Genomic DNA, 14,236 nt, shown 5'->3' with positions numbered 1-14,236 from the left:
TATATATATATATATATATATATATATATATATATATATATATATATAAAATAGCAAGGGAGTATTTTTGAAAGTATGAAATGTTGGACAGGAAAAACACTGACAGAAGGGAAGTTATGTATTGTCAAGAAGCAAAAGAAGTGAGAAAATTATTCAGGAAAATAAAGAGAAAAAGAAGTATAACAAAATTTGTGCGCAAAAAATGTAAACATAGAGATAAAAGAGGATGATTGTTTGATGAGTATTGATCAGGATATACTTCCTTTCTAGCTTATCAGTGGATGCTTCCTGAATGAATATCATCAGCCTTTTATGGAAATCAGTTTTCAGTACAAAGGAAAATTTCTAAAACGAAACGAGGGGAAGTATGGGATAAAGGCCTCAAGCATGGAATGCGGGGAGATTCGTTTGATCGCCAGGTGTTTAAACATTTCTGTTGGAATAAATAACCGAATCAGTTTTTCAGCTCCAAAAAAAGTTATTTTGATTAAATGACAAATTTTCCTGAAAGAAACCAATCTTAACGCACTAATTACTCAAAATATGTAGTTATTTAATTTACTCTTCCATGTTCCTACATCAGTATAACAGGTAATAGATAATGGACTTGAATTGGTAATTCGGATTCGAATCCTACTTGTTTGATGAGTGTAATCGTTCATTAAGTAATCATTAAGAACTGAAAGGAGTTCAACACTCAAAATTTTTTTTTTGGTAGAATATTATTTAAAATTTAAATCAACAAATCCAGTACTAAATAAGTCGATTGATGGAGAGGTATATCTTCAATTGATCTCTCAGTAATTCACAATTTGCGCTTATTCCCTATTGCAACCTTTTAAAAGAAAATGAAACGAACGGGTGACAGCAAAATGATTTCACTCCTTTTAATGCGTTATATCTTTTCAGAATGTGCATTGATACCTCTGGACAGTTTAGCAAGCATTACTTCGACTACCAATACTTTCACTACCACCAACTTCTCTTTTAATCTCTGTAAAACATAGTCGTTTCTGTTGTCATCATTCGTTACATAATAACTCTTGCAATGGGACCATCGAGAAATCATTTTCAGTACCGATGAATTCTGAGACGCTAACTTGGAATTACAACTGTGCAAGAGACAACAAAAAATCAAGAGTACTGTCATCCACAGGGATCTATTGTTTTAAAATTTTCCTATTTTAGAAGAAATGCTATTACTCAATGGTGATGTAAAAAGCAATTCATATTTGAAGTATTCTCATTCGGAAAAGAACCTCTGGAGGAAAACTGAAGAAGAAAGAGAAGAAACGAATCTCAACGATGTTTTTCAGAAAAACACAAAATTAGTGATCGGATGACTCGTTCCCTACTCATTCTTCTTCACTTTACCACGCAGCGAGGATATATCTATATCTGAGGATATATCGAAATGAAAAGAAAACATATTCTAGGTCATTCTCCTGCTCACCTCCATGTTTCGCAACTGTTTCTTATTTACCAACTCTAAAAGGGAAGAAGGAACTTTCTAGCATTTATGTATATTGTTAGAGTGTACTAGCCTAAAATACGTCTTCCGGAAACCATATCTAAGCTAGCATATAAACATCACATTTCGTCCAATGAACGAACTTTTCAGCTTAACTTTGAGCATGTGACAACTTTCAGATGCCTCATAGAAAACAGGAACTGGAAGAGTGGCAACTTTTTTCAGTTAGTTTTTCTAAAGTCCTGAATTAATTGAGTGATTCTCCAATAAAGACTCCTTTAATGTTTCTATGCTAACGACATTAAGAATTTATCATATGTCCGAAACAACAAGTTACCCTTTCGTAGATAGACAGAAAGTAGACAGATATTGACTCATTGTTTTTCAAATTTCAAGAAAGTGCACGACAATTACAAGGATGAAAGATGAGGACAGGGAAGCATAAGGACAAACAAACAAACAATCAAAAGTCAGCAACAAGCGCTCATAAACAGGCAATCCTTTACGTCAACGACGCCATCTGTTGCCTACATATGCACTCTGCGGGCAGTGAAAAACGTCGATAAGAATGAAATTTCGATGAATGCCTTGCCTCCTTTCATTTCTCATTTGGTCTTTCGTAGTGCAAGCAGATCGCTAGTGCGGTATGACAGGGGAAAGGTCAAAGAATACTTTTTTTAAGATCAGTTATTTTCATTTCTACAAGATAATTCTTATCATAATCTTCACAAGTAGGGTAAAATTTTCGAACCATTTCAAAATTTCCTTTCTAACTTGTTGCAGTTTATTCATTTATTTACTTTTTTTTTTTTGACGTGGGCATTCAATTGAAGAGACGCGTTTGCTGATAGGTACATAAAGAACGAACGTCCTTGCTGTATGTAGGCCCTTATGTAATTGGTTTTTTTTCTTTTTTTTTTTTTTGCATGGTATGAGAAGAATCGGTGTGCGAATTATCAGTGAAAAAGTCAACTTCCCTATCTCTGCAATCCAAAGATAATGAATCCTAAGCCTTCCGCTTGCAAACCATATAATAAGTTCACAACTATTACCGGTAGTAGATAAATCACTGACCCAAAATTTTACAACTTCAAGCTGCAAGGTCGTTAAATCAATGAAAGTGACACTTACAGGGTGGATGTATCATCGATTTCCAATTATATAAAAGAGCACAACAACTCGTCCCCCTCCGCTTAGGCTATCAGCTGCCATGCACAATAGACCTCTCTACTATCTTTGTATTTCTGCTCAGTGTCAAATTTTTAATGAAACATGAAGATCCAACATAATTTCAAAGCTTCACATATCTTTCATGATGTAAAAGGTCAAAACATTCGAGAATTATTCAGCGCAATTAATTATAACGATATATATATGAAGCAACAGAGGAGCTGAATCTCGATCATATTTTCACCTGCTTGCATATATTTCTCGTAAAATAATAATAATAATGGCAACAACGATCAGAGGAGTAATGATGATCAATGCATCAGTGATGTCGGGGATTACTGAACAGAAAGAATTACGAGATTAAAGAGGTACTTTCTCCAAGAAGAATAGAACCAAAGTAAGAGAGCCAAGGCCTAAGGTGATGAAGATTATAATCTTCGGGATCTACTTGCCTGAGTCGGGACTCTTCGGAAGTTGCTGAAGGTAAAACAAATTGTCTTGAATCGAAATATCATATTTTGTCGCATTTAAATCAGAAATCTTTTGAATAACACACAAAAGAACTACTTATGTCAACGTTGTGCATCTATTCTTAAGAGTAGAATTTTCTTCTTTCTATACCTTATTTCAACCTCACAAAGAGCAATGTGAAAGTCGGAAACATTCATAACTAAAATTAGAAAAAGACTCTAAGGGAAGAATGCCAGATATAATATCATGCCGCTGATAAGAAATACGAATATCACTTATTACTGAAAACTATATGGAGATGAACTCTTATCAAGGTTATCATGTGAAGTAGAATAATGTAATGGATCAGTGTAATTCGACAAAAGTGACTTCAAACAACCTCCATAAATTTTCTTGAAATTAGTCATTCAAGCCGTGCAACGCGTCATCAATGACCACAGAAGTATAATATGAAAATTATTTGCGATGGGGTTTCAGAAGGGTAGCAAATAACTCCCGCTGGAATCTAGCAACCTCACTTAATTCCACATATCGTTACCTGCCACTGCCGATTTCATATTTTAAATCGGAAATATGAAAAACTGTTGAACTTAATTAAACATATAATTCCTATTTCTTTTTGTTTACATACAAAAATGTTGTGAAGGCGAAAACAAACGCCTTTGCGGATAAAAAATCATCTGAAACCTGAATTCGATGCTAAAACAATAAAATCAACTGGCATAAAAATTCAGAATCCATTTGAAAGATGATAAAGGCCAACAAGAAAGAGAGAAAGAGAAAAGAATGGATGAGCATTCCAATAAGTTTTTGGATACTTGCCGGATCAATGAAAGGAGAGCAAATGCAATCGTTTGAGTGTCATGGTAAGCAGTAACCAACAATCGATTTCTTTTACTTCAAAGCCGCTTGCTATTATAGGACTAGCCTTAAGGCCACTATAGTTAGGCTCTAGAGTTGTCTCTTCATCTCTCCCTCGTCGATCTTATTTATACTGAGACAGATTCTGAACGAGAACGACACGATAATGCAGGGAAAGTTCCTCGATATCAAATGACATCTTTTCTTTCATTTCCAAGTAACAGAAACACTGAACTGGCAAAAGCACTGACGGAAAGACCGAGCAGATCATAAGTTTTATTCTCGACTCCTTACACAAGATGAATAACGGTAGCATACTCCCAATGATTCCTACTTACCTTGAAGTTTCTGAGCTGATAAGTAACAACTTTGACCCCTTTACCTTTTTATCATCCTCGGGACTTGATTAAAACCCTTGTTTAGATTCACTTATCATCCTTCTAGCTATAAAATCCTTACCGCAGTAGAAAAATAAGGATTGCTAATCTGATGAACCATTAGCACCGCTTTCGTCTTGTTTATAATGAATGGGGACCTGAATCCCCGAAAGTCAGTAAGGGGCAATTAATCATGATGTTCGTCATGCGGTCTGTCATGATCAACTAACACATTCATGTCTATTGTACATTTGTTGATAACCTTACCACAGTTCATATAGCAGAATTACTGTATCTAGTATTTCCATACATCAAGCTGAACACAAATGTATGCAATATTTTGATAATATGATATGTATATAATCTTTGAAATATCTTTATTTCAAATAATAGTTCAGATTTGAGATAAAGGTCCATAGCTTACGTTACTTTGGCGCTTTAGAGGTGATCAGCTTGATCGCAGCCCTAGCTAAGACCATCACTGCTCAATACAAGGTTCCAGTTGTAATAGTTAGTTTTCCAATCGAACACTTAATAGTTAGCGCACAGTGAAATTTACATTAGTTTATGGAAAATTTGACATAAGTCAATATTTCACGACGAAAAATCTCCAACAAAAAAAATTCAAGAATTCAAGTATAGGAAGCCTACGAATAATAATGCGTGTACGATGCTGAAAGACATGCCGTATGCAAATTAAAAGATTACAGTAGAAGAGATAGGCAAACCGCTAGAGAAAATACCAATGAATTTATTGGAACTGTTGTGCGCAAGTTATTCACATTGTATTCGTTTCTTTTCTTTTTTTTTTTGACATATAAAATTACGGGAGATAATTTGTTACTAATAAAGTAACAAATTATGTCTATTTTGGATAATTTTCAATGAGCATAGCGACTCCATGTCCACCAGCGGCGCATGCAGCTACAATTCCCAAATGTTCTGCAATAAAAAACTAAAGAATTTATACTGCAATGTATAATACCGAAATTTATCTTTAATCAGTCTTATTCATCAGTTTCGTGTATTAACTTCCGCATAATTTTCAATCACTACCAGTGGGAACATTTTGTGAACGTCGTATAAAAAGTGTCATTTCATGTACTTTTTCCCTAAAAGCTAGGATCTGAATACAGAGTTTCATTCCGAAGTGACGCGACTAAGCATCAAATCTAGCCCTACAGAATCCCTGAAAGAGATTTATAAGCAGGAATCAAGCTTTCGACAAGTTTGTGTTATTAATTTCCATGATTTACAATTTATTTAAATCAAATTTTAAAAAATAAGAAATCATGCTTTGTTCATGTTGCAATCGATTTGCTGCATGAGATACTAATCGTATGCCTGTTGCACCAAATGGGTGTCCAAGTGAAAGACTACCACCCCATGTATTCAACTTCTCTTCCGGTATACGTCCACATTTTGTTGGTCGTTTCAACATTTCCTGAAAAATTCTTTCAATAAGATAAAGTAGAAGAAAACAAGGCAATTAAATAAAATCAGTAAGAAAAATTTCAAAATTAAATGCGAGTGAAACAATACCTTACAAAAATAATCCGAATCCATGGCATTCAAATTGGCTAGAATTTGTGCAGCAAAAGCTTCATGGATTTCGAAAACATCGATATCTTTTAATGTTAGTCCAACCTGAATTCAGATTACTAAACTGTAAAAAAAGGAAAGTAAAATTCAGTCAGGAATGGTAAAGTTCAGAGATGTGAAGTTAAAATGTATACCTTATCCATCAGCTTCGGAATCGCATAGGCAGGTGAGAGAAGAAGTTGGTCGGTTGGGTCTTGTGCTACGTACTGATAATCCCTCAAGTAGACCTTTGGTTTGTAACCTTCCTTTAACGCGTAATCTTCCGTCATTATTAGTGAAGCAGATGCACCATCTGTCAGGAATGAAGAATTGCCTACAAATTTATGTGGAGTTAGAAAAAATCATATAATGGAATCATTGATATCAATGCAACATCTGATATTGATTATTTATTCGTTGCTGGGTTGCACTTTGCTTTAAATTTGCAGCTATCAAAGTAGAAGACCAATAAGATCTATGGACAAAAAAAAAAGGAAACAAAGTGAGTGCAGTCCAAATATTAATTGCTTTTTCCTACCTTCCACCCACACTACCATATTAAGTGAACTAGCAACCCATTAAATTTTGGCTGTATTAAAGCAACAGATTTTGTTAAAGATATAATATTGAAAAGACAAATTATGGCAATTGATGTGACACGAAAAAATAAAAAAAAGTAGACTTTTTGATATTGCAACATCATATGAAGAGGTTAACCTAAGAAACAAAAAGAAACATGCTGTTCCTGTGATACGCCTCGTCTAAGTCGTGTTTCTGTCCGGTTACAACTTAATCTCTCTGACGCTTGATCACCCCAATAAAAGACACAGAGTATCAGGAGACTTATATCCTTCATCCGTTAACTCTCATTACAGAATTTATTTGCTGTCCAATTCTACATCTCTCAAACTTGAACATTTTTTTGAATTCGCTAGCAAACCTACCAGCAGTAACTGTTCCATGAGATTTTACAAAAGCTGGCTTCAGCTGTGATAATTTTTCCATTGACGAAACACGGATACCATTATCTTTTCGAACAATCAATGGCTTGTTACCGGGTACAAAAATCGGTATAACGTCAGAGAGAAGGTTCTCTTTTGAGGCACGATCAGCAAGCATATGTGAACGAATGGTAAATTCATCTTGTTCACTGAAATTTAAGATGAAAAGGTATATAAATATCTCAAAAGCTTAATCATTTTGGCATGCTTATCCTGACAAAGCAGAGTTAGTTATAACCGTGACTCAATACTTACACATCAAATTTAATTAAAACATTTCATTACAAATACCCGTCTTACAGCTCCCATCAGTCGTTTGCTACACAATACTTCACCACCAAAAATGAGAATTTACCCGTCAATTTTGCCTACTTATTTAAATTATCTGGACTAAAATACAACTATCAACCGTCTAGATACACCAAATGAGGCCGCCAGTCGATCACTGCTATGTCCCATTGTTTCACCAGTTGTAAATTCAGCAACAGCTGGTAATTCTGGTGAGAAGAAATTTACTGCTATTTTTCTTATTGTTGTCAACTTGTCAGAAAGCTTCTTTGCTTTACCTAGAGAAAGCATTGCTGAGCGTGCCTGAAAAGCAAGTAAGATCCTAGTTAAAAAGAAATTCCCTTAAGATAAAAAAAATTGCTGCAATTTGCTGGATTACAAAAAAAAAAATGCTGGATTAAACAATTAAATCCGTAAGTAAAAAAGTATAAGTAACAAGAACAAGTAAAGAAAGCACACTTTCCGATTATATCGAATTGGGACATCAGAAAGTAATTCAACACCACCAGCTATACCTGCATTACAGTAACCTGTAGCGAGCATATTCATGACATCAGTTATTGCAACATTTGACGAAATGCAAGCCAGTGTAACCGTATGAGCTGGTATCTAAATTCATTCAAAAATCAAGTCTGCTCAAGACAAAATAAAAAAGATAAAGATGTAGCAACGGCGTCGAAATAACTTCATTATTCTGAGGAAAAAACAAATAGGGAGGAAATAAAAACAGCTGGAAACCACGATGAAATAGGAAAGTTAAAGTTCGCAATATGCACTAAGCTTCATGAACCATACCTTTTTAGAAAATCCAGCCGTTAATGCAGCTTCCCGTGCCACATTACTCGTTTTACATTCCTGTATCACAGTACCACAAACAATGTGCCCAACTTCCTGCATATTCACTTTCGTCCGATCCACTAATGCTGCAGTCAATAAAGTTTTTCCGAAATACAAAACACTTTCAGACTGAGGAAGAATGCCTTTGCTCACTGTCACATATAATTATCTTTTTCACATACGTGATGTGAAATGGTTAAAATAGGTCCTTGTAGGCAGTTCAAAGACTCAACACCATCGAACTGATCAGAGACATTTTTCTCGAGAGATATGCAAAAAGCAAGTGGTGCTTTTTTAAAATCTATTTCGAGTCCTTATCAAGTCTCTAAAGAAGCCCAAGCAAACTTTTTTTCAGAATGTGATAAAGGCTTCCCATTTGATAGCAAAATTAATGGAAGAAAGGAATACCTAAAAGTGCAGCTCGCTGCAAATCCATAGCCATCATGTCCTTGAACATTGTCCGTGATTGTAGAAATGGCGTACGTACCGCATCCACAAGAACAATATTCGGTCGGTCGGGTTTGGAAAACATTTTCTTGGATGTTATAGGTGCTGTTGAGCTCAAGAAACAACATGATATCGTGTAGAACGATCTAATTCGACACAAATCTTCAGGAATTACAGATAACAAACAGCGGGACATCTGCTTAAATTCTGCAACAATGTTGACATCGCTCAATAGAGAAAAAGAACTGAACTACTTTCAAACAGTAAAATTAAGGTAATCATGCGCAGCATAACACTTGCTCACATCCCTTCCGTGCCGATATGTGTCGATTTATTCAAATTTCAGGATATCTTTTATGTAAAGACCACTTGTGGTTAAAATGAAGATAAATTCTTGCTATGCAATCCATATAGACCAAAACTAAGTTTAGCCGCAACACTCAGTGGAAAAAGACCACATCACTGGCTCATCCACAGGGTCATTAGAATTGAGCTTTCATATCCTTATCAGTCCGAGAGATTCTGAAACCGAATAACCCAATCAGATCCTTTTTCCTGGATGTTACAGGTCCTGTTAAGCTCAAAAAACATCATACCGTGTAGAAAGGTTCAGAATCCAATTTGTATAACGTTCAAGTAAACTCGAACTGCCTACAGCAATCAGAAGATATGCGCAACTAACATTAAAACTACTGTTCGGTATACTTTGGACTTTGTACCATTCGAAAAAGAATTTCGACCGAATTTTCGAACAGATGAAACAACTTAACGTAATCTTGAGTCAAAAGAAGCGTGCTATGAGCTTGACAAAAAAAGTCGAGCTTGACAACAGAATCTGTTGTCAAGCTCGACATTCTTTAAAATTTTAAGACTCGACCTTGAGTCTTGAGTTTACCTAAACTTCAAACTAAAACGAGTCAAAACTTCACGATCTCCACGTTTATGAATATCCAGAAGATTCCTTATGAGGGAATTCTCCATGACTACGAGTAGTGAAATCGAGGAATGAACTGTTTACAGAAGACTTATCTCGGTACTTACGGCGGTAAATGGTCGCATGATCATAATCCCTCGAACGTTAAAAACCACTCAAGCATCGTGAACCGTTCGTTTCAACTAATTTTCTTCGTTGACCGTGCTTCACGGACAGTTTCAATGATTTCAAACTAATCACAAGGTTCCTATTCTTTTGCTATTAGTCTTGCTTTTATTTAACTTCAGTTCTTATACGCATTTTTTCCAGTGGTTTCTTTGAATTTAGAATGCAACACAAACCATCAACATATCCAAGATAACTGATTATCGTACTTCACATATAATGGAAAGCTTATAAACGGAACCGTCCAATACCACCCCTCGATAGGTTTTTGATAGAATTTGGACAGAATTCTTCTAAATTCCAGAGAATTGCTAAAAAACATAATCTTTCAATGTGATGTTGAGAAATTTCTGGTTTTTACCATTATAAAATACACTTTTCTTCCGACAGTTCCAATGATTTCACGCTAATCACAAGATTTCTATTCTTTTGCTATTAGTCTTGAATCAAGAAAAAGGAACTGGCTTAACCACGCACTGTGATTAAGAGATTCGTGAGATCAAGGTTCATCAATATTCAGATCGGCTTTACTCCACAATTTCATTACTGACCAAATCGAAAATTTTATTATGCACTCGTTTTTATACTGGAGCAGTAGAAAATCTACCAGTAATGATCACATTTTGAACGAATGCAAACATTCGCAGCTTTTTTCTAAGTCATTTCAACATCCGTTGGGATAATAACATGTGCAGGGAAGTTTTTTGGTCGCTGATCCAACATCTTCCTGAAAAAATACCACGAAAACAAATACCTGAAAATTTATACAAAGTTTCAAACTAAATTTAAAGATTTCTTAAAATCTAAAAAGAACTAAAACTAAACTAAAAGTCCCAAAATTCGACGTATCTAAGGTGAAATTTTGAACAAATTAGCAAACTTCGCTGCGTGCGATCAGTTCCAATGCATCAGATATTAAAATGATTAAGAATATAAGCGTACGTTTGACATTCCACTTCTTTCATTACGCTATTAAGGTAAATGAAGCGAACTCATAAACCGTACGCCAATTGAAACAATAAAAAGAATGTGGGCGATTTGCGAACCTTCCACAGTCTTCCTGAGATCCACGTTTCGTACGCTTCCTCTTCAGCGTTTCCAATGCTTTTTGTTGAGCTTGCTTTTCATCAGAGTCCCCTTCTAGATCAGCTTTCGTCACTAGGAATTTTTCGAATAACTGCAAAAACTGTTCATTTGAACTGGTATAGAAATGAATGGAAACAAAAAAAGTCATGAAAATCTCCAAAAATTTTAAACTGTTTCGAAAACGAACTCCAGTCATAACAGTTGGAGTCCTAATGCACGATGCTAAGAAGTTGACATGTGTCCCCAAAAAATGCATGAGATGATGAAGTCCTTGCTCCAGCACCTGGAAAGTATTGCAGTATTAAGAACTTTACACGACTAAAGGTTAGTATTAATTACAAAGCAATATTTCTGAAGGGAGATTAGAAAAAAAGATGGCATAATCCGGAACGCGAACAGCCTGGATAGCACGCAGATTAAATGAAATGACTCAGGCATTATGAACTTTTTTAGAAGGAAAGTTAATTGCCATATTCAACTTACAATCAGTCTAAGGTCAAGAAACCTGCGAAACTGAATGACTTATGCTCATTATCAAACAGCCTTGCAGCCTACTGAGGCGACCAATCAAATTTTTTAAAATGTGGAAGAAGCAAAATTTTACACAAGTTTATTACTGATAAAAAAGTACTATTAAAAGAATTTATCGAAAAATCAGCCCCTTGTAAAGATCGGAAGCAGATTATTTAAACTAGAATGTAAAGTGATACAATAAGCAAAAATGATAAAGGGGAGAAAAGGAGACAGATAAAAAGTAATGATAAAACAAGATGCGAATTCTTGGTCTCATACTTGTTGACCACTGGGATACGAAGTGCTTTTTGGAAAAAATACAGTCAACCATCTTGCTTTAACCATCTTTAAAATAGTAAAAACTTGTAATACCTTATTATGTGGATCCACACTAAGTGATTTATGAAAATAGTGAACAGCTCGATCAATGTCTCCAGCTCGGCCTGCTGCTATTGCCAGTCCGGCACTTGGACCTAGCTTCCCCGGACACATTAGAAGTGCTTTCCTTGATTTAAAAAAAGAAAGTGAATCTTGGAGAAGGTTCGGAAACAAACATGCAACACTTCCAGACAACTTACTGATGAAACTTGACGGCTTCTTCGTAAGATCCGAGTTTGCACTTTACATGTCCCAGATTATTTACCAGCGGTTCCCAAAATTCGCTCAACGGTCGATTTAACAAGTCACATAAAGCATTTTCATTTGTCTCGTTGTATGCTAACAGCAGAGCTTTGGTGAAAAAAGTTTCAGCATCTGAAATGGATTTGGCACTTACCAGGACTGTAAAATACAATTCTTTCATTTATCACATAAGCAGCATTTATTCCCCTTCCATTATTTTAAGGTCTGTTTTATTTGAATTTAGTGAAACGTAACACAAAATGTTCCTCACTTACTTAAAACTTTCGGTATACATATTCCACAAGCTTCGACATTACCAGTCGTTTTACATATATATCGCAATAGGAGCTCAGGCAAAATTTGCCAGTGATTCAAGTATAATGAATGATACAACAGTCTATTTTGCCTCTATTGCTCTACCTCTAACCCCAGACTTACTACTACATGGATGATATAGAATATGAGCAAATAGTGGCTTAAATCAGGAAGCAAGAACAAGTGCCTGATACTCTCTGCTTGAAATGCAAAACAAAGACCACTTTTTGTACAACAAAGAAACATAACTACTACCATGGTCTGTAATTAAAAACTAAATTGTCGAAGAACTTCAAAGAGTAAAACATTTTCCAAAAACTCAGTTATTCTGAAACTACAGAGATTGAAAACATACTTCTCCATTCTTTTTCCATGTAGCAAATGCAACCTTGCTCATGTAACACAAGCGCATTATCACCAGCTATTTCAGCTGCATCCTTCAAAAAATCTTGCGCCAATTTTGTATTATTTGCATAGGCATATTCCAGTCCTATGTACAGCAAAGGTTCGAAGCTACCTTCCAGTACTCGCGATGCCTGCAACATGACGATTTTATGTTGTCAAGATTTATTTTATGTTGAATTCAACTACTTAATCATAATAATTTCTAGTGTGGGATTTAACTATAGATCAAAAAATGGATTTTCATATCTCGCACGAGAAGTTAAAAAGTTAGGTATGATGAAACAACATTACTCTAATTTTTATTTAACTTTACTTATTAAATAGAATTTATATTTACATTTGAAAAAGGAGTGATATGAAATAACGAAAGACTATAAAAATGAAGAGTCACAATGCAAAAATATTTATGAGCAAACACGTTACACTTAATTACGTATTCCTTGAACTCTTCAGAATCCACTTCAAATAACTAACTCTCAAATAGCAATTCATCGCTTGTTCGTGCTCTGATTCTGCAGTAAGCGCATGTCCAAATGCTAACCAACCTTCACCGAACGCACAGTTCATCGACGTACATTTATCTGAATCAATTTCGATTCTTTAGCATCGCTTCCTTTGTGGATAAAAACATGTTTTTTTAGTATTCTAAAAAATTCCGTAGAGTGTATGAAAAAATCTAAACTGAGCCTAACATCTGGAAAGAATATTAACTATAATAAATCCATAAAATTAGTACTGTCTCGATATTTCTCATTCAAAATTCAATTGCTAGCAAAAGGAATTATACAATTTAAAAAAAAACCTAGTAAAATTCAAAGCTTACTTAGAAAATTTTTTGCTGCGCCCAGCTGTCCAATAGAATAGTAATAGCAACCAACGGCATACCAGCTAATTTCATTATCTGGTTGACTATCGACCAGCTTATGCGCTAATATAAAGAGACTTTCGAATTTTCGCAACTGTACCAAGGTTGCGATATGAATTAACAAACAATCCTAAAGCTAGAAATCATATATGGGCAACGATGAACAAACGCATCGCATCGCAGCAAAGTAGGAGCAAAACAATATCCTAAGGAAAAATAGTATCGATTTCAAAACATTTTATGACACGGCATATAATTATTGCTGATTCAATAGAAAGTTTTACTAAGTCAATAATGAAGAGGAATTACAAGAAAATGAGAATGTGAACAAATGGGATAAAATTAAGTTGCAGTTACTGGTAATTCATCATTTATTAGTAATTCTATATTAATCTGGAGTAACTTATCACATTAATTTAATAAGCATGTTTAGTTTTAGAAATTCTTAAGTAAAAAATTGAAACCTGAAACATGCCAGCCTCATTTAAAATTTCATTCGTGATATTATAAGCTCCGGTGAGATCCCCAATTTGGTATAAATGTGCAGCTCGTGCAGTAAGAATTGATAAATCCGTCACCAAAGCTTCATTTACTGAGGCATCAGAATCCAGCTGAAAGAAAAAAAGAATTTAGTTACAAATAATGGAAAAGAAAGTGAAGTAAAACAAAAAGGTTCGCAGTAACAAGATTATTTTCTAAACTTGCATTTTCATTTCCTTGAGAAAAATAATGGTTCCGAAGAACCACAACCATGCTGCTTTTATCTCCAGACCTGAAAAAATGATGATAAATCGGTTTCGGAAATTTTTGTAACTGTAAAGATTTACC

At 34.9% G+C, this 14,236-nt stretch overlaps 2 protein-coding genes across 2 annotated transcripts in view; both read right to left on the bottom strand.

Annotated features, from left to right (window-relative positions):
• Positions 1-4,744: 4,744 nt before the first annotated feature.
• On the bottom strand, positions 4,745-9,178 carry LOAG_07710 (long-chain 3-ketoacyl-CoA thiolase). The gene is made up of 10 exons (XM_020447519.1): positions 9,101-9,178; positions 8,466-8,711; positions 8,016-8,143; positions 7,680-7,829; positions 7,342-7,523; positions 6,876-7,081; positions 6,087-6,265; positions 5,893-5,997; positions 5,647-5,794; positions 4,745-5,292 (listed from the first exon to the last, which is right to left on the bottom strand). The coding sequence occupies exons 2-10, from the start codon at positions 8,698-8,700 to the stop codon at positions 5,216-5,218; spliced, it is 1,410 nt and encodes a 469-aa protein (XP_020302260.1). The 5' UTR covers positions 8,701-8,711; positions 9,101-9,178; the 3' UTR covers positions 4,745-5,215.
• Positions 9,179-10,257: 1,079 nt separating this feature from the next.
• Positions 10,258-14,236, bottom strand: part of LOAG_16726 (CBR-EMB-27 protein) — a gene marked incomplete at both ends in the record, with an annotated part of 6,397 nt that continues 2,418 nt past the window's right edge. Inside the window, 10 exons of the mRNA XM_020449376.1 lie at positions 10,258-10,330; positions 10,650-10,780; positions 10,877-10,972; positions 11,575-11,707; positions 11,781-11,955; positions 12,494-12,674; positions 13,018-13,124; positions 13,367-13,538; positions 13,873-14,019; positions 14,114-14,180. Of these exons, the coding sequence (XP_020307106.1) occupies positions 10,258-10,330; positions 10,650-10,780; positions 10,877-10,972; positions 11,575-11,707; positions 11,781-11,955; positions 12,494-12,674; positions 13,018-13,124; positions 13,367-13,538; positions 13,873-14,019; positions 14,114-14,180 (1,282 nt within the window). The remainder of the gene's footprint in view (positions 10,331-10,649; positions 10,781-10,876; positions 10,973-11,574; positions 11,708-11,780; positions 11,956-12,493; positions 12,675-13,017; positions 13,125-13,366; positions 13,539-13,872; positions 14,020-14,113; positions 14,181-14,236) is intronic.

This window comes from Loa loa (genome assembly GCF_000183805.2).
Source record: "Loa loa unplaced genomic scaffold supercont3.15, whole genome shotgun sequence".
NCBI lineage: Eukaryota > Metazoa > Nematoda > Chromadorea > Rhabditida > Onchocercidae > Loa > Loa loa.
This window is presented reverse-complemented; position numbering and strand designations above follow the sequence as displayed.

What these genes read in the sequence shown, in the direction of transcription:
- LOAG_07710 (XM_020447519.1), bottom strand. Translation starts at nt 8,700, where the DNA reads ATGTCCCGCTGTTTGTTATCTGTAATTCCTGAAGATTTGTGTCGAATT. An exon ending in CGGCTGGATTTTCTAAAAAG is followed by an intron (nt 7,830 to 8,015) that starts GTATGGTTCATG and finishes GAATGAATTTAG; the next exon opens with ATACCAGCTCATACGGTTAC. An exon ending in ATTCGGATTATTTTTGTAAG is followed by an intron (nt 5,795 to 5,892) that starts GTATTGTTTCAC and finishes AGAATTTTTCAG; the next exon opens with GAAATGTTGAAACGACCAAC.